Raw genomic sequence first — 23221 nt, forward strand, 5'->3', positions numbered from 1 at the left:
AACCATGGCTGCAAAGTGTTTGAAAACCATAAACACTTCTAATTTGCGTTTCAGCCCATAAACCCAAGAGTAGTTGGAGTAGTCATCTATAAAAGTGACAAAGTAAAGATGACCACCCAATGATGGAGTCCTCATCGGACCACAGACATCACTATGAACAAGCTGTAATTTTCGAACAGCTTTTACTGATCCATCCTTCTTGAAAGGAAATCTGTGCATTTTACCAAGAATCCACCCTTCACAGGCATGTGGAGGAGGTGTTTCAAGAGGAGGCAATGCATCAACCATAGCATGTTTTTGAAATGTCATCAAGCTGCCATAATGCATGTGTCCATATCTGGCATGCCATAACTCCGCATTCTGCATAGCAGCAGTAGGAGTGGAAACTACAAGAGCATATGCTGGTCTTTTCTCATACAGGTCAAGCTGAAAAAGACCACGTAACAAAGTGCCAGACAATCTCAAGGCATAGTCATTCTCTCTGTCATGGACTGCACACTTGTCATCTTCAAAAATGACTTGAAATCCAGCTCTGTGAATGTTGAGCCATCAATGGCTGTAAGTTCAACTTCTACTGTACCACGAACTGAATAGGAGGAGTTGTTGGCACCTGACCTTTTTACCAACGGGAGGTGGATGCAGAGATGTGAAAAGACACTTCCTGAAAGTGATATGCTTTGAGGCACCGCTATCAAAATACCATGTATTTAGTGCTCATTGACACTGAAAGCTGATGCATCCTTGCAAGAATCGTAACTGCATGTCAGAAAAGCATAAGAGTCATCATTACAAGTGGCTGTAATATCCAGATCAGCCAACTGAGAGTCTGAAATGCAAGACAAGAAGGCATAGTCGTGTTCCACAAAGTTGGCTGTAGCTTCCTCATTGTCAGATGCATGAGGAGCTGAATCTGAAACAGCCATACCGGAGCTGTTTTTTTTTTCTTTTGCAAGCCTCTTCTTGCATTCTCCAATGTAATGACCTAGCTTTTTGCAGTAATCACATATACCCTTCTTCTTGGGCTTACCTGCATCACCCTTAGCCTTTTGAGAAGGCTGTCCTGAACCACTGGAAGGCTGATTTGCTGATGTCTTTGCCTGTCCCTTTCGTTTAGGCTTGAATTTTGAAAGCATGGCATGTTCACCTGCTCGTGAAGCCATGTTTTTCCTGGTCTGCTCTTCTTGCAACAGAAGTCCTATCAACTCGTGAAAATTGAGAGGATTTGCACCCCCCCTCAATGACAAATTTAGCGAGGTATGAAAGCTGAGATAAGACTCAAAAAGAGAATTCAGAGTAGTGGTAATCATCTCTGAATCAGGAATGATCTCATCAATATTCAGCAATTGCTCTCGTAAATCCTGTAGCTTTGTGAGGTGCACTGACATGGAGTCACCCTCTTCCATATGTGTATCAGACAATTCTCTTTTCAAAAAATACACCCTGGCATCATTCCGAGCTGCATACATGCTCTCCAAAATATCCCATGCTGCCTTTGAGGTCTTACATGACCGGATATGCGGAATGATGAATCTTTTCACTGAAAGAGAAATACACCACAAAGCTAAAGCATCACGTGAATCCCATCTCTTTTGCTCTGGAGTAGTAGCTATAGCTGCACCAATAACTTGTCCTGCAGCTGTACCCTGTGCACGACCTCTGCCTCCTCCTTGCTGGGGAGGGGTATTAGGTGCCACATTTGCTGGCCGGATCTCATCCCCATTTACATAGTCCCACAAATTACGGGAAATCAGAATGTTGCGTACCATAAAACTCCAGAGGGAGTAGTTGGTACCATCCAGCTTATCCTCTTGTGAGAGACCACTGGACTGGAAATCATTCTGATTTTGCTAGGCCATGTCTGAGAAAGAAAATACAGCAAATGCAAATCTGAATTCCCTTGCTGGGAATGGAGTGCACAATTCCCAAAAAAAATACAGCCAAACACTGGCTGAAAATGCAACTCAAATCTCTGTAATGTCTTTGTCAGAAATCTGCCAAAGCATCCAATCTCTCCCAAAACCTGCCAAAAGTGCTTCAAAACACTTACAGAAAGGTAGTGTGAACTGAAACTTGCAAAATTGCAACCCAAATGCAAAAGCCCCCATTTCTTGTGGGAAATTGCATACAAAAGAGGGCAAATGGTCTGAAAGCCCCAAATGTTGCACAAATTACACTCTACCTGCAAAAGCCCCAAATTTCACTACAAAATTGCAGTGTGATTGCAAAAGCCGCAAATTTTTGCAATTCTCTGCAACAAATGCAAAGTCTATCCCCAAATACAAAATGCCTCAAATTCTTGCAAGATCTTAGCCAAACAATGGCTCTGTGCGCAAATGCCTATCACGAAACACCTTCCAGAGTCCACCTGCAAAGAAAAAATCTGCAAAAAGTACGGTCTCCTCAGATTGTACGGAACTGACAGTACGGAACTGTCAGTACGAAATCCGTACAATGTACGGACTGTGTACATCGACTTGTACGAAGCTCTTTGTACGGATGTACGGATTCTTGTACGACGGCTGTACGAAACGGGTACGGCAGATGTACGAAACGGGTATGACTGTACGAAACAGTCCATACGAGTTGTACGGACAGCAACGCAAGGAGCAGATACTGATGACGACGAGCTGTACGGGCTGGCGCTGATGGTACGAATAGCATGTGTACGACGGAACTGTACGACAGTACGGCGACGGGCTGTACGAACGACGAGCAAGGAGCAGGGTAGCTGGGCAGTAAGCTTGCGGGCAAGGAAGCTAAGAGCAAGATCTTGCTGCTCTGATACCAAATGTGAGTACTAAGGGAGAGAGAGTAGAGTGTGTGAGCAAGAGAGCAAGAGAGTAGGAGAGTGAGAGCTGAAAGCAATAGTTGCAATAGAAGAGTGTGATACAACTGAAGAGTGGGATAGGTTTTGTCTAAGTGACAAAACCTTATCCTTCACTAACCGTAGTTAGTGAACTAACTGTGGTTAGGGAAAAAAACCTCTAAAATGAGGGAAAAGCGCCCCTAACCTACTTATTACATTACATTGGTCACTGCTAAATTATAACAATAATTCTAACAGCTACAGCATGCAATGAAGAGCCATTATGTCATCAAGATGCCTTTCAGAATGATTGTTGGATGAAGGCCATGCAAGCTGAATCCATCCATCACAATGACACTTGGGAGTTGTGCGATTTGCCTTATGGCAAGAATGCCATTGGAACTAAGTGGGTTTACAAGATCAATCGGAAAGCTGATGGTTTAGTGGGCCATTACAACGCCCGTCTTGTTGCAAAGGGCTATGCTTAGCAGCATGGCATTAACTGAGGAGACTTTTGCTCCCACTTCCAAGATCAGCTTGATATTAAGACAGCTTTCCTTCATGGGCATTTGCAAAAAGAGATCTATGTTTCCCAACCTCCTGGCTTTGAGGTTGAAGCTTCTGAAAGCAAGGTATGCCGCTTGAAAAAGGCCCTCTATGGATTGAACCAAGCACCTTGGGCTTGGTATTCGAGAATTCCTTCTCATTTGCTCACACTTGGCTTTCAGAACAGCCCTACAGAGACTACCCTTTACATATGTGAGCGTGGGACAGATTTGCTTATTTTAGTCCTTTATGTGGATGACATGCTTGTAACTGGGAACATGCTCAGCAAATTGAAGATTTTAAAGTTGATTTGCAGCAGACATCTGCTATGTCTAATCTTGGTCTTCTGCACTACTATCTGGGCATTCATTTTGCTAACAATGAGGGGGAAATTTTAATGTCACAATCCAAGTACATTGCAGCGTTTTCAGTTTGAGGATTGCAAGCCAGTATCCACACCATTAGAGACTAGTTTTCACTTCTCTTCTGAGGATGGCAGCGGTACATGTGATGTCACTCTTTATCAGCAGGCAGTTGTTTGATTTACCTATGCCATACGAGACCTGATCTACAATATGCTGTCTCACAATTGAGCAGATATATGCACATCCCATCTATGCACCATTGGCATGCCGTGAAGCGTGTTTTCAGATATCTTTCAGGCACTCAGCATTTAGGCCTTCTTTATGGGGCTGATACTTCACTTGTCATGCATGGGTTCACTGATAGTGATTGGGCTGGTTGTTTTGACACTCGTGTGTCACATACTGGCAACTATTTTATGCTTGGTACTTCATGTGTTTCTTGGTTCAGCAAGAAGCAGAGTACAGTTGCTACTTCTAGCTGTGAAGCTGAGTACAAAGCGGCTTTTACAGCTACAGTGGAGTGTGTTTGGCTTCGGAAGCTACTTGCAGATCTTTGTGCATGTTAGACTGCTCTACCGTCATCTTCACTGATAGTAAGAGTGCTTTGGCTAATCCAGTTTTCCCTGCTCGCACAAAGCACATTGAGGTTCACTATCACTATGTCACAGAGCGATTATCAGCAAGTGATATTGAGTTGTCTTATGTTCCCACTGAAGACAACTTGGCAGATCTTTTTACGAAGGCTCTACCTCGACCTAAGTTTGAGGCTTTTCGGCAAGCTTTAAACTTAGTACCTTTTGTAACTTGATCTGTTGTATTATGTACAGTCATAGGTTGCTATATCCTACGGGACGAACACGTGCAACCATGACACTAGATATTTAGGTATCCTAAGCCATGTCCAGGATACTTCAGCCCATACCATGGAGGGGGGTTTGTAGGCTATCTCATGGGCTATCCATAAATGCCGCTAATACCTTGGTATGAGCCTTGTAGGCCTAGTTATATTCAGTTAGGACTATTGGTACAGTTAGTTTATGTACCATCTAGGCCAGTTAGGACACTAAGTCCAGTTAGGGCAGATAGCCCTAGGGTTTTGTTATGTTGGCTCTCCCTTGAGCCTCCACACTTCAGATTTGCAGCAATCTATTACAGCATCTCGTTTTTCTCCATTGTGCTTCCATTTTTGAGCTTCCATTGCTTCCAACACCCAACATACACATGAAAGTACTCCTCTCTGATTCTGATTCGGCGCGCAGCTCTCTTTATTCAAGCGCCTTTTGGGCAGTGGAAAGTTCTTCCAAAAGCTACGCAAAGATAAGTCACATTTAGGGAAAGCAGCATGGGAACAAATGCTAAAGTTTGTCAAGGACCTCTACAAGAAAGAAGGGAAGAAAAGTTCAACCATCAAGGCCACAGATGGTATTATCACAGAAAAAGATGTGGAGACGGGGTTGAAAAAAATACCAACTGGGAAGGCTCTTGACTAAGCTTTACAAGAGGGATTTCCCACAGAGTGTAAACAGAACTGTATCGATCGGACCACAAAGGAGGAGACAATAAGGTAGCAAGCAATTACAGAGTGATCATGTTGAGCAGTTTAATGACAAATTTGTAATGGTACTGTACTTGAGGAGAAAATCCAAAGAAAAAAAGCAGGCCCAAGCATTCAACAACAGACTGTCAGGTCACAATATGAGCCGCAACACAGAGAGTCAAGAACAAGAGGAAAGCCATTTACTGTTGTCTTGTGGACTTCAAGTACCAAGTACCCCACAAAAAACAATGGGAAGGATTGACCAGCTGCACAGACCTCAAGAAGTTTAGGGAAGCCACGCCCAAACAATATCAGAACGTCTGTCCCCTCTCTCCAACTCTCTTTGGTTTATTCAACAAATATAAAACTGCTTTACAAACAGACGAGGTTTTAGCCTGTAGGATCTGCTTCAAGATGATAGATGTGCCAAATCAGCATCATTTGCCACACAAAAATACAAATTACTACAAGAGCATCTTCAGCTCTCAAGTTTGTAACAAGCCTCTCATACCTCCCAATTGGAATGCCTTTAACTTAAAATATAAGGCTTATATCTTTGGCAGCTCGTGGGAGACTTATATCTTTCATGAGGACATGGGACTGCTCATTGTTTTTTCATTTGACCCCTCTTGGGATGTCGTGGCATTTTAGACCACCACCATGGCTTTTTTGCCACATTGTTGAGGCTAGGGATAGAGTACTTTCTCTCCCACCTGTTGTATGATTTGTTTTGAATGGAATATATCGCGATTCGCTCTTTTATGTAAAATATAAGGCTAAACTGGATGAGCAAGACTTAACAACAACAGTTGAAAAGTAGAATAGCCAGCACCAATAAACCAGAGGAAATTTCAGATAACCTGAAGAGCTGCATGCGCTGAGAGAGCTGCAGACTTTTGCACCGACTGCAAAACTCCTGTAGGAAATTGACCTGTCAATATTAAATTGTCTCTGTTAGAATACCAATATGACATGAAACACATTTAGACATTAAGATAGCAGCAATGAGACAAAAAATGGGAGGGTCAAAAGCATGCTCTTGCCCCTCCCCCCCCCCGCCCACAAAAAAAAGAAAGTCACAAGATTCAAGCCATAGACATACAGATCAACAAGAAAAGCATATAGGTTACTCTCAGTCAAAACCATATAGTCCTCAAATAATTCAGGGCAGGAGATCATAAAACTTCACGGGCCAGAAAGCAAGCATTCATACTAAGATAATTTTAAGGAATAGTAGAGGAGAATGGGAGCACATAAAACCTAAGCAATGGAGATTCAACATAGAGGAAATCTTCAAAACAAGAAGAAACAGGATACCATTATTTTTACTGATTGTTCAACGCTCTTATTCAACGAAAAATGCACATAAACTCTACATGTGTATCCTGAGATCTTAATTTGATGGCAGCAAAAGAAGGTTAAATATGAGCTAGGTGATCAACTCTTCCAATACAAGGGAAGCAATTAAGTTATTGATCCAGACTTTGAAAATGGCTTAAAGTCTTTTAGGAACATGACAGGTGGCATGCTAGAACTGTTGGGATTTAGTGGTCATCTCCACACATGTGAGGCCCCCAACCGAAGAGGATCAGCGATGAAGAGAGCTGTCACATGGGCATATGCACAGGATGCTATGTGGGCAGATCTCAATGTGGAAAGAGGGATAGGGTTCTGCACAGGCAGCACCAAACTGAGGTGCTGTGGCTACCATGCGGGCAGAATAGAAGGCTTCCACATGGGCAGTGAATATTATTCCAGGGACATTATAATTTATGACATTTGTGAACCTACACTCAAGGGGAGACTATCGCACAGGTAATGTGCTTCTTGTGAAAGCCTGGATCAAGTATATCTTGATGTCTCTTCGTGGTTGAATTCCTACCTTGATTTCTGGAGGACATCAATCCTCTGTTAACAGGGGGAATAATGATACATTCAGAGCAACCAGAGTTAGCTTGTACCTAGCTTAGGTTACATATTGGCCTAGGTGTAATAGGTATTACCCAAGGTATTAACTATCAAGGCTAAGGAATATTCGTCTAGCCCGTGAGAGCAAGGCTCTTGGTTAGGACCGGACGTATCTAAGATCCGTTCTCATCTAAGGATATGAGTGTAAGTCTAACCGGGGATTGGCCACAACCCAAAGATGGACTAGAGCTACCGGTGGAACCTTAAGAGTGCGCCTATCCTAGAAAAGCAAGGTTGTATTATCTATAGCATACCCCTTATTTAGGGTTATTTGCTAATTATAGCTGGCTTATAAATACAGGCTGCAAACTCTTGTTTTGGATTCTTGGGCAGCATACTCTCCCAAGAATAGACCTGAAGGCCTTGGGAATAGTGCTGTTACGTCCATAACCAAAGCGAAGGCCAGACTAACCCAAGATCTTGGATGAGATTTAATGTTAAGAGTATGGCCTAACTTGGGGTTAGGAATAGCCTTGAGCATGAGGTCTACCACTACGGAGGGCCAGCCAGCCTTGAGGTCCAGAGATACGTACATACCACATGCCCTTTCGTCTGCTGCTGCTCCCACGCCAGTAGGTCTATGTCCAATGGAGAGCACTCCTCGGGTCCCCTGACATTAAGCCCCTGGCCCATATTTTTAGGCCAGGCCCTAGTGAGCCTTTACTTTAGCATGCATGCCCAAAGTAGCTTGCTTTACTTGGGGGCCACGCTTGGCCCTGTTTAGCTCAGCCATGCCTAGATTAACCATACCATTCATAGGGTAGCTCTATCCAGCCAAGCCCTTAGCAGGCTAGCTGAATCTGCGGGATGTAAACCTCATCCATGCTAGCTCTGGTCTCAACTATGGTGTGGCTCAACGTAATGAGCATATGGCAGGGAGGTGATCTGCTAGCTCCAACCCTTACGGGTTGTTTGGGGTGCGTCCCATGGGAGGTGTACCCTACCAGGGCCTAGACCTGGTGGGAATATTTCAAGTTCAGCTTCTGGTTGTGAGATCCTGCGATATGGGATGCAGGTGTCTCCCTGCTAGGGGAACTATCTCCCATGGGCGGACTAGACCCTAGGCTTGGGGGCGCTTCTCATATCTAGAACCTATGGCTGCTTGCTGAACTGCTAGCTCTCCTTCTTGTGCTTGGGGGTGCTTCTTGTATCTAGAATCCATGGCTGGGTGGTGAGCTGCTAGCTCTCCTCCTTATGCTTTGTTCCTAAGGCATATTCTCTGTTGGTGAAATCCTGATTGTAGGATCCTTGAGCTGTGTTTTCTACCTTTCTAGAAGTGTAGATATTGCATAGTCAAGCAGTGGAGCAGCATGGTCAGATTCCTGCTCAAGATGGTCATTCTAGATATGAAACTAACACGGGCTGACAGAAACAGAAGTTGAAGGTGCAAGAAATCATTCCAGAGATTCCAAGGTCCACTTTGGAACATTGTTTATATCCATTTTTCGGCTTTTCTATTTGCTGTGCACTTATCAGATATGTTGTTGTATTTCCTTATGCATTTGTGGCACACCGAGTGATGTATATGTTACTATTGAGTGATCTTGGGGACAGTATTCTGCTGCGGGAGTTCGCTACGGCAAGCAGCTCTCTATTCTCTGACAAGAACAAAGCGAAGACACTTTTCTGGAAATTGGAAAAGTAGCTATCCAGGTTTGTAAAACTAAGTATTGATTAGGGACAATCGCTTCCTGGAAGTGCAAACCACATGAAAACTAAAGCAAAGATACTCACTAGATCCTTTTTCGCCTGCTCAGACAAATTGGATGACTTCAATTCCACAAACAAATTCTTTATGAATGTGCTGTCCTCTTGAAGTGCAGAAACAACCTGCAAAAATCGGTCCAAACCCAATTTCAGGAAATACAATTAACATCACTTACACAGGTCTCAGCAAACATTATGTATCAATGACAGTTATCCAGAACTTCAACCAGTAACACCGTAGTGACTTACTGCTACGTTGTTTGCAAGGATCATTGCATTGATGCTTGCAAATGTAGTATTGTCTAACACATTTGGCAAAATCACATCCTGCAATAATTAAAAACATATTGAAGAAACACAACATTACTACCTCCTTAAAATTCCCTAGAGTATGTTGTATTCAAAGATTCAGTATAAGTACTAATACTGGCCTCCTTCCGAACACATTCATACCTTTATATATCCAATTCTGTATGTTTGATGTATCTTTGCTAATATCGCTGAATCTTGAATTCGTACTGCCTATACACAAAACTGGAAAAACTGAGAAACATGTGGCCAAGCAGAAAGCACTAGGCTAGATATTTTGGAAGCAAGAACTAATTCGAGGAAGCAGGGTGTTTTCTGAGGGTTATCAATCCACCTAATTTACCTCCTTGAAAATGACTTGCTCTTTTAAGAAAGAACGATGATTTTGTCGAGAAGCCACCTCTGGGTCATCTGACGCAAAGAAAACAGAAAACAGGAGAGAGAAATTCAAGTAAATTAATAAAGAGGAAGCCAAGTACATTGAGCACATCTGCACACTTGATCAGACCAGATTTGTCATGATGCATTTCACATAACCATACACGTGCCTGGAAATCATTGCACACAATCACAAACATGCATTTGTATCTCCACACCGATGTTCATATGCAAACATACAGGTACATGCAAACATGCACACCCATGTGACCTCTCTTGCAGACACAGGGCGGCGGGGGGGGGGGACGACGATGCTCGTTCAGTAGCTCCCCCCTTTCTGCTTGTTATATCAGTTTTCTATCAGTCTCATAGACCCATCGGTCTTCTGAAGACTTTAATAAACTTTCTCTCTCTCTCTCTCTCTCTCTCTCTCTCTCTCTCTCTCTCTCATTGGGTTGAGAGCACTATTGGAGTGACGCAAGGCTGCCCCCTCTCACCCACTCTCTTCAGGCTCTATATAGATGAGATTACATCCTTTATAGATCGCCTAGGCGGAGAGGATTCATTTCTGGCTGTCCTGATGGTGCAGATACTGCGGTACGCAGATGACATAGTCCTCATATCTCGCATTACTAACTTCACTGTAGCACCTGTCCCCCCAAGGGCTGATCATACATACCTTTTCTTTAGCATCTCCACCTCCCCTCGCACAGCAACTTCTACCCCACTCAGTGCCTACTCCACCTACCACGATATACGCTTTGATCGGGATCACTCACCTTCTTACTCTGGCCGTCTGTACATACTTCTCGCTTATATTGACTTCATACCCCTTTTAGAGGATCGTGCTACCCTTGTCACCCGCTCACTACACAAGGCTGCCATTCATGCTTTCCCCCACACCACCTGCTCCACCTGCCCACCACCCCTGAAACCGTACCTGTAATAGTTGGTACCATGATAAGTCTAAGGCTTTACGCCGTCACCTCAGATTCGAAACCAAAAACAGTATTCTAAGCGCACCAGACACGCTACGTGAATACCGTAGACTCGTACACAGTAAGAAACTAGACTTTGTTCGTCGGAACGAGGAGGAGCTACTGAACATTTTGTTTAGTAACAACTCTAAGGACTTATGGCGGAGATTTCTAGAAGGACGGTCCCCTCCGCGACTCACTGACACTTAGATCTGGTTTGATTATGCATGCACACTTTATGACATCCCAAATCAGTCAGTCCCTAACCTCTCACACATGCCTCGTCCCACATCCTGCACCCTCTTCACCAGAGATGGGATAAAGGATGTCGTAATGAAACTTCATAATGGCCAAGCGAAGGATCATGAGGGGCTATGCACTGAGTTTATTGCATATGGGATTAACCTCCTAGCCCCGATCTTAGCAAAGCTTTTTAATGAAGCTGTCTGTTGGGGACTTCCACACTTGGACCATTAACACTATCTCACCCATCCACAAGGCACGGGATCTCATGAGCCCGGAGAACTACAGGACCATTATGATTGGACATGTCATGTCCAAGATTTATGCATCAGTACTTGACTCCGAGGTTAGCAGACTTGCAGAGTGTCGAGGACTTAGAGCAGCAAGACAGGCCGGATTTCGGCGTGATCATGGAACCATGGACCACATCCTCACGCTCATATGTATCATCAAGGAGGCGAGGTCACGAAAGCAAAGGGTTTATTGTTGCTTTGTAAATTTCCACGAGGCATTTGACACGGTTCCGAGAGCCCGTCTCATACAGCACCTACAGGACTTGGGCTATGACCAGGAGATCATTTGGGCTGTCATGGCTCTTTACGAGAGAGTTTTTGGCAGAGTTCGGGCAGGATCCGGGTGGACAAACGAGATCATGAGCACCATCGGGGTCAAACAAGGGTGTCCTTTGTTGCCTATCTTGTATGGCCTCTATATTGACGAGCTTGAGACAGTGATGCAGACACAGGGGGATGTAGGTTGCTCTCTTGCGGGCACGCTGATCCAAATTCTGCTCTATGCAGATGTCGTGGCTCTCTTGTCTTCCTCAAAAGAGGGGCTTCAAAGACGCCTAGATGCACTACAGTCATTTTTTTAGTCTCATGATTTGAAGGTCAACCTGGGTAAAACCAAGGTCATGATCTTCAATACATCTCGAGCCATCATGCATTAGGAGCAGTTCACATTTGCGGGGTCATCTGTTGAGATGGTTTCATCATACACTTATCTTGGGGTTATCTTCTCCGGACCTAGCTTCACTATGAGACCCGCGATGCAGGCACGCTTGAGTCGAGGGTATGCTTCATTGGCCAAACTAGAGAGGCAGTGCTTCCGCTCGCACTTTCAGGATCTGGTTCGCCCAGCAGGGATGTATGGCAGCCCTTGTTGAGGGCCAAACTTATCGGATACAGAGTGGGCCCGTGTGGAGCGGCTACAGGTTCTCATGTTATCACGGATGATTCGTGGTAAGTTATCTGTTCCTCACCAAATCATTCAGGCTGAGTTTAGCTCACCCCCTTTACAACTAGATGCTGCATTTCAGGTCATCACATATCTGTACCGAGTTAGGGAATATGGGGATTATGTCAGGCGTAGCAGGCTACCATGGATAGCTCTATCCTCTTCTATGGCACTTGCAGCAGGAGCAGACCTGAGGTGCTGGTATGCACGTACAGAGAGATGGTTTAAGCGATTGGGGCTCCACATGGATAGACTACCTTCCTTCTAGTATAGCATGGATGCTCCGTTTTCTCCCCTCTTATCACACAAGGTCAACCAGGTTATCCGTGAGGATCTATTACAGCTACACACATTTCGGACCTGGTTGGGACCGAGTGAACTCCCACTGAAGCTTAGCTTCTACAGAGATCACTTCTTACATATCACAGCGGAGGGTTTCATTAACCCACCAGGATACACGCAGATTCACCTACCCCCCTCGCTGAGGATCTCTCTTGGGCAATTTCGGGTCTCTTCACACAGACTTCGCATCAAGAGCGGCAGAGCAAAGCGACTACCCAAGGAGAGGCACATATGCACACAGTGTGACATGCAAGAAGTCCAGACAAAGGAGCATGTCATCTTCAGGTTTCCAGTGTACTATGAGATCCAAGGGCGTTTCCACTGCCTCTTCAGGGATAGCTATGGAGTTTTGGCATGTTTCCTCTCCTACCCCGACCAGCGGTGTTTAGCAAGTTTCATTCATGAGGCACTAAGACACCGTGAGAGGATACTTCGAGCACGGAGACAGGAGCACACTTCTTCCTTGGCTAATCCTTCTCAGAGCGCCCGACCGACGGGCGTCACAGTAGCCCTGGTCAGACGCAGAGCTACGACCAGGAGACGTGCCAGGACCGCACCTCTGAGTGGCCGACAACACTCTATTGCCGACTTCATGCCTCCACTGCCTCATCCATCCTGTTATCTTGTTGCTGCCGATGATGATGAGGATATTGATGACGATGCTGAGACTGATATATAGTCGACCATCGACATGACTATGTTGTACTTAGGACTTAGTACTGCCACTCTGCATTTTTGCATTTTGCATTGGTATGGACGCTCGTTTAGTAGCTCCACTACCACAGCTTGTTGTATCAGGATTTTCACAATCTCATAGACCCATCAGTCTTCCAAAGACTTTAATAATCTCTCTCTCTCTCTCTCTCTCTCTCTCTCTCTCTCTCTCTCTCTCTCTCTCTCGCTCGCAATCCTGCATGTTGAACCTCTTCAAAATGCTTTGTTTATGAAAGCATCACAAACGCTTATCATTTTGCATTACATGAGGTAATATTTCGGTGCACTGATGAGCATTTAGAGCAGCAAAAAAGTGAACTTGATGATTGTAACTTGCATTGATGTTAGCATCTAGCTGTATTTCCTTTCTAATGCTTGCCGACACGTTACCAAAAATGTTTCACGATGATGAAGCTAGTCTCCATTCTCTTTAAGTGATATCACTTTGAATACAATCCAAATTTACCTGATGTCATATTGAGGAGACAACTATACTACTCATCTTTTCAACATTCTTTGAAATTAAAGATGGAGAAACAACCTGAACGGAGTTTAGACATATAAAGGATCCAAATCATTGCTTAGTCTTCAAAACAAAACATCAATACTCACATTCTAGGATGCCAATAATGTCAATGATGAAATCCTCACTAAATATGATGTCGAATATGCGGGCATCGTTCAACGCAACTGCAATATCAGAGTCAAAAAAACCAATTAAAAAGCAAATAAGCTTCATTCAACCCCAAAAAAAAAAGGTTCAAACAATCTCTCTCTCTCTTTCTCTCTCTCTCTCTCTCTCTCTCTCTCTCTCTCTCTCTCACAAAGGGAGATCATTTTTTAAACAATTGAGGAAGAAAAACGACGGGACAGCAAGAGTCTAAATGTGCTGGTCAAAGGCCCAACAGCAGGTGATAGCCCCATGGCAGACACCAAAATCCTCTTTGACAAACTGGGAACAAACCTCAATTGTGAATCAGCCTGGAGAGTGGGTAAAACAGATGCACCAACGAGGCCTTTGGTGGTAAAGCTGCGAACAGCCACAGATAAATCCACCCTTATGAGTACACCGGCAGCACTGAAGGGGACCAGGATCTTTCTAGATGAAGATCTCACACTCCTACAGTAGGAGCACAGAAGGGACGGAATGGTACGGGTGATGGCTGCAAGGCAAGAGGGGAAATGGGCAGTTTACAGAGATGGTAGGGTGATCATTCGTGAGAGGGTAGAAAAAGAAGCACGAGATGCACCAGGAGGAGAAGGGGACAGCAGCAAATGACGATGTCATGGTCCGACCCAAGGGGGTTCTTGGAGACATACCATAACAAAGATGTAATCTTCTATACCAAAACACACGAGAGCCCAGAGAGAGGGCTACCCACAGTGACACGATACACATGGGAGTCTGTCCACAAGAGGGAACTGAGGAGGGATAGTGGGGTACGAGAATCCAGAGGTGTGGCTGTCCTTTTCAAATCGCATCTGAGGCCACTCCTCTCTATGGTACGAAAGGAGGAGCATGCACGACACATGTGGATCCGCATCCAGTTACCAGACACAGCCGACCTTCATTGCAGTATCCTAATTCACCCCAGAAACATCATCCTATGCACGAGAGGTCACCACTGATGGGCACAGTCCATATGAGACTATTCATTATGATATCACGGAGTTCTCCAAACATGGGGACACTCTCCTCCTTGGTCACTTCAATGCACGAACTGGAAACAGACAGGTGGGCCTATTAGATTTCAATGAGCATTCCTCGATATGCAAAACAAATTGAAGATGGCAGTGTGGAATTGTAATCCCCAGTGGAGACTACCAAGACTAGCATTTTAGTCCTCCAGGCAACTAGCAGAGAGTGGTGTCCATACAGCATGGTATGCACAAGTATCCACATGGTTTGGTAGTCACGCACAAGTATCCACATGGTTTGGTAGTCACGGCATTCAGACTTTCTCCCTTTCAGTACACCTTGGACGCACCACCCAAGAGAATCCCATGAGATGAGATCAACCGTATCATATGGTTGGACCTCCTCCAGCTCCATACATCTAGGGCTTGGGGGGAGAGGAGCTCTCCACCAAGCTCCAGTTCTACCACTTCCTGAGGATCTCAGGGCACGGTCTTGTCATCAGACCTCAATATCTTGAGGACAGGAGAGTTTCACATGCACTAAGGATCGCCATTGGTCAGCTACGAGTCTCATCACATCAGCTACCGATTGAGGCTGGGAGAGCTACAGCCATACCCAGAAAGCATAAGACTTGCACACTATGCCAAATGGGGGAGATCGAGACAGAGGAACATTTCTCTGTGTCTGCCCAGTCTAGTATGAGATCCTAGGACGATATCATTGCCTCTTTCAAAAGGGACAAGGCTTTGGCCCACTCACACGGTTGATACATTTTCACGATCAGGTCTGTGTTGGGCTGTACCTGCTTGAGATGCGCCAACAGAGAGACACACTGATGTGACACATGAGAGAGCAGCATGGGCTGATGCCACACGTCACCATCGACACATCACAGATTTTTATGCATCTGAGTCAGCTACCAGCATAGCCGAGGGAGAGGAGCTTGATGCAGCGGTAGAGGTGCACGAGGGACACACACTTCACGTGCAACACGGAGAGAGCCCAGAGTATGCACGATCGAGGTCTGATCTATCTCATCCCTTCTCAGAGGCGACCGCCAGAGACGAGGCATCACCCTTGACGTAGCACACCGGATCCAGAGATCGAGGAGACCACGCACAACAGCTCACTAAAGGGACAGAAGAAATGCTTGAATGGACAGCAGTGGTTAAAAAGGGATCAGTTGCACCCAAGAAGGAGTTTATCTCTGAGACTCTAGCCCTCCTACAGCAGGAGCACAGAAGGGAGGAATGGTACCGGTAATGGCAGCAAGGGAGGCAGGAAAATGGGCTGTATATAGAGATGGTAAAGTCATTATCCACGAGAGACCAGCCAGGGAAGAGAAGGAAGATGGGGAGTTATGACGGTGTCGGACCAATGGGATGAATGCACAGAATGAACTCAAGATGGCAGTGTGTGGATCTGCAATGGCACACTCTGGTCTGACCCAGGAGGATTCTCCGAGACATACACTGGGAGAAACATGATCTTTTACACCGAGACACATGAGAGTCCAGAGAGAGGACTGCCCACTGTGGCAGGATATACATGGGGGAAGGAAATAAGGGGGGATAGTGGAGTACGTGGCTCCGGAGGAGTGGCCATCCTCTTTAGATCACATTTGAGACCCCTCATTTCAGTGGTTCGGAGTGATGCCCGACCAATCTACATGGCAGTGTGCTACTTTCCCCCAGATACATCGTCTTATGCACACGCAGTCACTACGAAGGGACACAGCCCATATGAGACGATACATGATGATCTCGTTAAGTTCTCCAAACTAGGAGACAGCCTCCTTGGTGGTGACTTCAATGCATGCACAGGTGACAGGCAAGTGGCCTTACTTGACTTTAAATCAGACACTCTCATAGTACCAGAACTAGACACTGCAGAGCTTGGGATAGTGAGGCACTCAGCGGATGCACCACACGTGATGGGATATGGCCGGCATCTACTTGACTTGGGGGCTTTCCATGACCTAATCATATATAATGGCCTACAAAGATGGCCATTATCTGGTGGGCTCACTTGTTTCCTGCATGGCAGAGGTACTAGTACAGTGGATTACATACTCGGTCCCCTATCCTTCACCTCACGGGTACACAACTTCGTTGTGCCTCCTCCCCCGCTAGGTGTTGACCACTCACACCTATCCTTCAGTATCTCCACCAATACGCCAGTCACATGGAGAGCCCACTCCCACTTGTGTACGGGTCCACTTTGACCGGTGTACGGGTCCACTTTGACCGGACCCTTGACGCCATTTACATGAGCCATTTGGCACAGGAGCTCCCAGGTTTACTACTTGGAGACGAGGTCGACCTCACCCACGCATCAGACACCCTTGCCACAGCGGTCATGGACGCAACTATCAGATCTTTCCCTACGACTCAGCCTGGGCGCGTTTCAGTGGGAAAGATGCCTCAAAACCCCTGGTATGATGATGAGAGCAGAGAGATGAGAGCTCACCTCACACGTGAGCAAGCCCTTGGCCACTTGACACCACCCAAGGCATAGAGGATCTCACGACGGCTGACACGCCGCAAGCAGCGGGCTTTCCTCACCCATAGGATGAACGAGGTGATTAGTTCGTTCAGAGGAGAGGATCCTACTATCGGATGGGCGCTCCTATCGGAGGGGAAGCCGCCTATCCCCATCACAGACCCGAGTGTTTGGCACACATACGCATGCTCTCTCTATGATGTTCCGATGCAGGCACCACCTGATATGTCCGCTATGCCCAGACCCACCACTTGTCACTTGTTCACTGCACAAAATGTGCGGGCGGCACTCCGTCGGCTATATAACCGGAGAACACAGGATCATGAGGGGCTACGGACGGAGCATTTCGCACACGGGCACGAGGTTTTGGCCCCGATCCTAGCACAGATGTAAAACCATGCCATATGCCACGGCTTTCCACCCTCTTGGAGCACTTACACCATCGTCCCAATACACAAGGCAGGTGACCCCATGGACACTCGGAACTACCGCACTCTCATGATTAGCCACACTCTGACCAAGATCTATGGATCTGTACTAGAGAGAGAGATCAGCAGTCACGCAGAGGCACATGGGCAGCGTGCTCTAGGACAGGTAGGATTTCGGAGACAGCATTCCATCCTAGACCACATCTTCACACTAAGGGCTATCATTGAGGAGGCGAGGTCAAGGCGTCAGAAAGTCTATGCCTGCTTTGTAGACTTTCGGAAGACTTTAGATACTGTCCCACGATCCCGCATGATCAAGAGACTCTAGGAGATGCACATCCCAGAGGTTCTCATTTGGGGGGTGATGAGGCTACATGAGTCCATTAGGGGACAAGTTCGTGCCCTAGGAGGCCTATCACGATGGGTGGAGAGCACGATTGAGGTGAAGCAAGGATGCCCCCTCTCACAGACTCTCTTCGGCCTCTACATTGATGAGATCACGTCCTTCATAGACTGACTAGGAGGCGAGGCTACACTGCTGGCTGATTTGTTGGTACGGATACTACTATATGCAGATGACATAGTCGTCCTGTCGTCCTCAGCAGAGGGATTACAGAGATATCTGGAGGCCCTCTAGGACTTCTGCACAGAGAGAGATCTAACAGTTAACCTTGGGAACACCAAGGTTATGATCTTCAAAACCTCACGCCCAGTGCTCCATCGACATAGCTTAACTTACTGAGGTCAGCCAATTGAGATTGTGCTGTCCTACACATACTTGGGTGCAGTTTACACTCAGCCAGTTTTCACGATGATCCATGCAGCTCGAGCACGCCTCACACAAGGATATGGTGCTTTGGCCCGGCGCACTTCCCGGATCCACTGACTAAGTGCTGACTTTTCGACACCCTAGTGAGACCAACTGCCATGTATTTAGCACCGTTCTAGGGGTGTGATATTTCAGCAGCAGAATGAAAGAGATTTGAGCGGCTACAGATAATCATGGGATCCAAGATGATTCGTAGTAAGCCCTCAGTGCCCCATCAGATAGTCCAGACAGAGTTTGCTATGACCCCTCTTCAGATCGATGCCACTTTTCAGACAGTGACCTTCCTCCATAGAGTCTAGGACCTACCTTGTGAGAGGCTACCGAGACTGGCATTGGAATCCTCTATCCGCGACTGGCAGAGAGTGGGTTTGATACAACATGGTATGCACGCGTCTCTGCTCATGGCATTCAGATGGACAAGCTCCCCCCTTTTCAGTACAGCATGGATGCACCCACCGAGCTGATTCCGCGAGATAAGATTAACCACAACATACGGTTAGACCTCCTCCAGCTTCATACACTTAGGACTGGGGGGGGGGGGAGGAGGACCCCACCAAGACCCATCTCTACTATGACCATTTCTTGAGAGTATCAGAGAAAGCCTCATCATCACACCCCAGTATCTTGAGGACAGAGGAGTCTCACATGCATTGAGGATTGCCATTGGACAAATGCGAGTCTCCTCCCATCAGCTCAGGATTGAGGTAGGGAGAGATGCAGGCATACCCAGAGAGCAGCGGACTTGTATGCTATGCACGATGGGTCAGGTCGAGACCAAGGAGCACTTTCTTTGTATGTGTCCCGCCTACTATGAGATCCGAGGGCGCTACCATTGCCTTTTTCGAGAGGGACATGGGTTTGGCCCACTCTCACGACTAATTCACTTCGAGGATCAGGTCTATATTGGGCTCTACCCGATGGAGATGCGGAGAAACAGAGAGACACTACTGCGACGGATCAAAGAGCAGCAAGATGCGACCACCACGTCACAGGACACTGTGGACTAAGCGCAGAGGCAAGTCATCGACTTCTATGCATTAAGTCAGCTCCAAGGCACTCAGGAGTAGAGGAGGAGGAGCTAGCTGACATGACAGATAGATGGGTCAGTAGAGGGAGTCGACACGACACCACTACTGGACGAGGGTCACGGGGATCTCACATGCGGCAGGAGACTAGAGCACACACGATTGAGGTTCGACCTATCTAAGCTCTTCTCAAAAACGACCGATAGAGACGAGGCATTAAACTTGACATAGCCTATCGGGATCGAGATCGAGGAGACCACGCCCCCCACCACAGCGCCAAACAGAGCTCGACAAATGCAAATACGTGAGCTCTTTACGTCACACTAGAGAGCTATCACGGAGCCTGGATACATGGAGCCAGATCATGTTCTTGGAGCATTAGCCCTGAGCGCCTGACATGCCTCACTCACGTTACACACTATTTGGCTTTTCTACCTTGACTTCATATGATGTACTACATTAGTATTTCAGTTTATGTGTTTTCTAGTACTCAGCGAGGGCCTAGGATCATCTAATGAGTGAAGCGCTCCTGCGAGCTTCCCCTCCCCCCCTCGCCGTTAGCCCCTACCTCCCCCCTCGCTCCCCCCCCCCCCCCTCGCTGCGACCACCTCCACCCCTCCCGCTACCCCTCGCCTCACCTCCGCTCCAGCCGCCCCCTCGCTCCATCCCGCCCCCTCGCTCCATCCCGCCCCCTTGCCTCCGCTCCTTCCCACCCCCTCGCTCCAACCCGCCCCTCGCCCCCTCGCTCCAATCCGCCCCCTCGCTCCAACCCGCCCCTCGCCCCTCCCCCCCTCGCTCCAACCCGCCCCCTCGCTCCATCCCGCCCCCTTACCTCCGCTCCATCCCGCCCCCTCGCTCCACCCCGCCCCTCGCCCCCGCTCTAACCCCCCCCCTCGCTGCCGCTATAACCGCCTCCGCTCTAACCCCCCCTCGCCGCCGCTCTAACCGCGCGCTCCATCCCGCGTCGCCTCGCCTCGTTTTTTTTTTTTTTTTTTTTTCTCTCTCTCTCTCTCTCTCTCTCTCTCTCTCTCTCTCCCCAGCCCGCCTCGCCCTCGCCCCGCCTCCGCCATTCCGCCCCTCGCTGCTCCCTCGCCATCCACCCCGCTCCAACCCGCCCCCTCGCTGCTCCTTCACCCCTCGCTTCACCCGCCTCCGCCTCATTCCGCTCCCCTCGCCCCCCCGCTTCACCTCTCCACCCCCGCCATTCCAACTTCACCCCCCCCCCGCCCTCTCGCCCCTTCCGTACTCCCCGCACCCCGCAGCCTTCGCCCCGCCCTCAGCTTCGACCCCTCCGACCCTTCATTTCGTCTCGCCCGCCTCACCCCCAGGCTCCACCGCCGCTTCATCCCCTTCTTGGGTGGCAGCCTGTTTTTCTTCATCGGAAGCTTGCAGTTAGTCTTGGCGGTATGGCGGCCCCCAGCCCGGATCCGGAGGCCCAGTCGGACCCTCCCTCTCCAGATGCCTACCGCGTTATCCTGACAGAGCAACAATCATCCCGTGTTCAGGCGGTAGCCAGTGACTTTGCTCGTACCTCTGTTTACGGTAGAGTCATTGGACACTCCCCCTCCAGGTCTACCATCAGGGACTGGCTCCAGTCCACTCTCTTGCTAGAGGATGGCCACATTGAGGAGGTGGCCCTTATGGGAAGGGGCATCTTCTGGCTCAAACTCTCCAGTGAGAAAGCTGCGAGCAATCTGGTTGCCGGTTCCCCCACATCGGTGGATGGGAAGATCATCATGATAGTCCCGTGGTACCGTGGTTTCAGCGCAACGGATTTCGATACTCGGTTCCGTATACCTCGCCACCCAGTGACACTCGTTTTTCCAGGGCTTGCTACTGAGCTGCGGCCGATTGTCAGGGACTTGGGCTCCCATTTTGGCTGGGTTATGCACGACACCTTTGCCGATGCGGTGACCACGGCAGGAGCTCCCCGAGTCCGTGTGGCTGTGGCGGATCCTGCGACTCTCCCTGCAGTGATCGAGATCGTTACAGGTGCCGACAGTATCACCCAGAGCATGATAGTCACCGGACAGCCAGGTCAGTGCCTGCGGTGCCATGGCTTTGGGCACTTGGCGGCTGCTTGTCCACGCTTTGCCAGCTCGTCTCGACCCTCCCCGCCCCCGCCCCCTCCGCCCCCACCTCCCCCCCCCGGACAGCCACGTCAGGAGGAGCCGAGGCAGTCGGAGCCTGGGCCAGAGGTAGTGGGCGGTTGGACCGAGGTTCGAAGGAAAAGAGGAAAGAATAAGAAGATTTCGGATAAAGGCAAGGAGGCAGAGGTCACCATTCCTGCAGCAGCACTCCACAGGCCTAACAGGCAGATGCCCCAGGGACCTGGGAGAGCCTCTTCTTCGACGGCAGCCCGCCCTCCACAGCCTCAGATCCTCCTCTCCCCCACCCCCCCGCCTTCTCCCCGGTTTCCCCAGTTTCCCCCCCCTTCGCCCGCCCCGCAGTTTCAGCCCCCGCCTCCTTTTCCTCAGTCCCCTCCCCCTCCCCCTCCCTCTCAGCCCCAGTTCCAGATGCATCCCCATCCCCCTCCCCCCCCTGCTCCCCTCGCCCCTCCTACAGAGTTAGCTGCACCGTCGCCTTCCCAGCCGAGTGCAGCCTCCGCTCCACCTCCTCCACCTTCTCCGCCAGTCGCCTCCGTGGAGCCCGAGTCGCCTATCCCACAGCCTCCTCCCCTTCCTCCCCCGCTTGCAGGACACCTGGTGTCTGTACCACCAGTGGAGCAGGTTTCCCTTCCCGCTAGCCCCTCAGTGGCAGACTCAGCTGGGTCTCAGCTCCAGGAGAGAGAGCTCCCTCGAGACTTTTACAGATCTGGCCCCTGGGACTACCTGGATGTGGCCGACCTTGGGACCTTCCCGGCTTGTCTCGACATTAGTATCTTCATGCTCCGCAAAGGGGCGGATGGGAGGATTGGTGCCTTGGCTCCCAGGGATGGCCCTAGCTTCGCCTTCACGTTCCTCAGCGATGGCACCGAGACCTGGACAGACGACTCGGTGTGGGAGGCTCTCAGAGAGCAGACACACGCCCAGATTTGCTCCTGGATAGGCCCGTCCGGTGGGCAGCTCCTCGAGACTCAGTGGTCCGAGGGCGATGTGCGCTTGCGGTGGCGTTGCGCTGCCAAACGTTTCCGATTGATCGTGATCCTCAGACCCCCCCTGGCATGGCCTCTTCCCCAGGATGTCAGAGCTTGGTCCCAACAGAAACTCCGAACCTTCTACGGGATGACTGCTTCAGAGATCTCGAGCTGGCTCGAGAAAGCATTTGTTCATGGCACTAGGGGCCTCTCGCCTTTGCTGAAGGTTTTGAAGAACGGGCAGGACGACCCCGTCTCCCCCTCCAAACCTTCTCACAAGCGGCAGCGCCTCCACTCCGATCTGTCTGATTCTTCTTCGACTTCTTCTGCGAGCAGACAGCTGTTCGCAGCCCCCCATCCCTCTCCATGAGCCTACACCTCGTTTCCTGGAATGTGAACGGGTTTCACTCTTCGAGTACCCGTGGTCCCAGGAAGCTCATTTTGCGTCAGGAACTTCAGCCTGCAGTGATTGGTCGATTGGATGTACTGCTGCTCCAGGAGCACAAGCTTTCTGCGGCTCATGCCCGTAGCTGCGGGAAGGTTCTCCCTGGACGCTCCTACACTTATTGGGAGCCTTCGATCGGCGCACAGGGG

At 48.6% G+C, this 23221-nt stretch overlaps 1 protein-coding gene across 1 annotated transcript in view; it reads right to left on the reverse strand.

Annotated features, from left to right (window-relative positions):
- LOC147885784 (uncharacterized) overlaps positions 1-23221 on the reverse strand; it is a 123071-nt gene that overhangs the window by 64967 nt on the left and 34883 nt on the right. Inside the window, exons 10-15 of the mRNA XM_087396069.1 lie at positions 13741-13818; positions 9582-9649; positions 9383-9451; positions 9179-9256; positions 8957-9052; positions 6115-6185 (exon numbers count right to left, since the gene is read on the reverse strand). Of these exons, the coding sequence (XP_087252195.1) occupies positions 6115-6185; positions 8957-9052; positions 9179-9256; positions 9383-9451; positions 9582-9649; positions 13741-13818 (460 nt within the window). The remainder of the gene's footprint in view (positions 1-6114; positions 6186-8956; positions 9053-9178; positions 9257-9382; positions 9452-9581; positions 9650-13740; positions 13819-23221) is intronic.

The sequence above is a fragment of the Dipteris shenzhenensis genome, chromosome 25 (assembly GCF_047967505.1).
Source record: "Dipteris shenzhenensis isolate YYH24624 ecotype China chromosome 25, Dip_SZ_1.0, whole genome shotgun sequence".
NCBI classification, from domain to species: Eukaryota; Viridiplantae; Streptophyta; class Polypodiopsida; order Gleicheniales; family Dipteridaceae; genus Dipteris; species Dipteris shenzhenensis.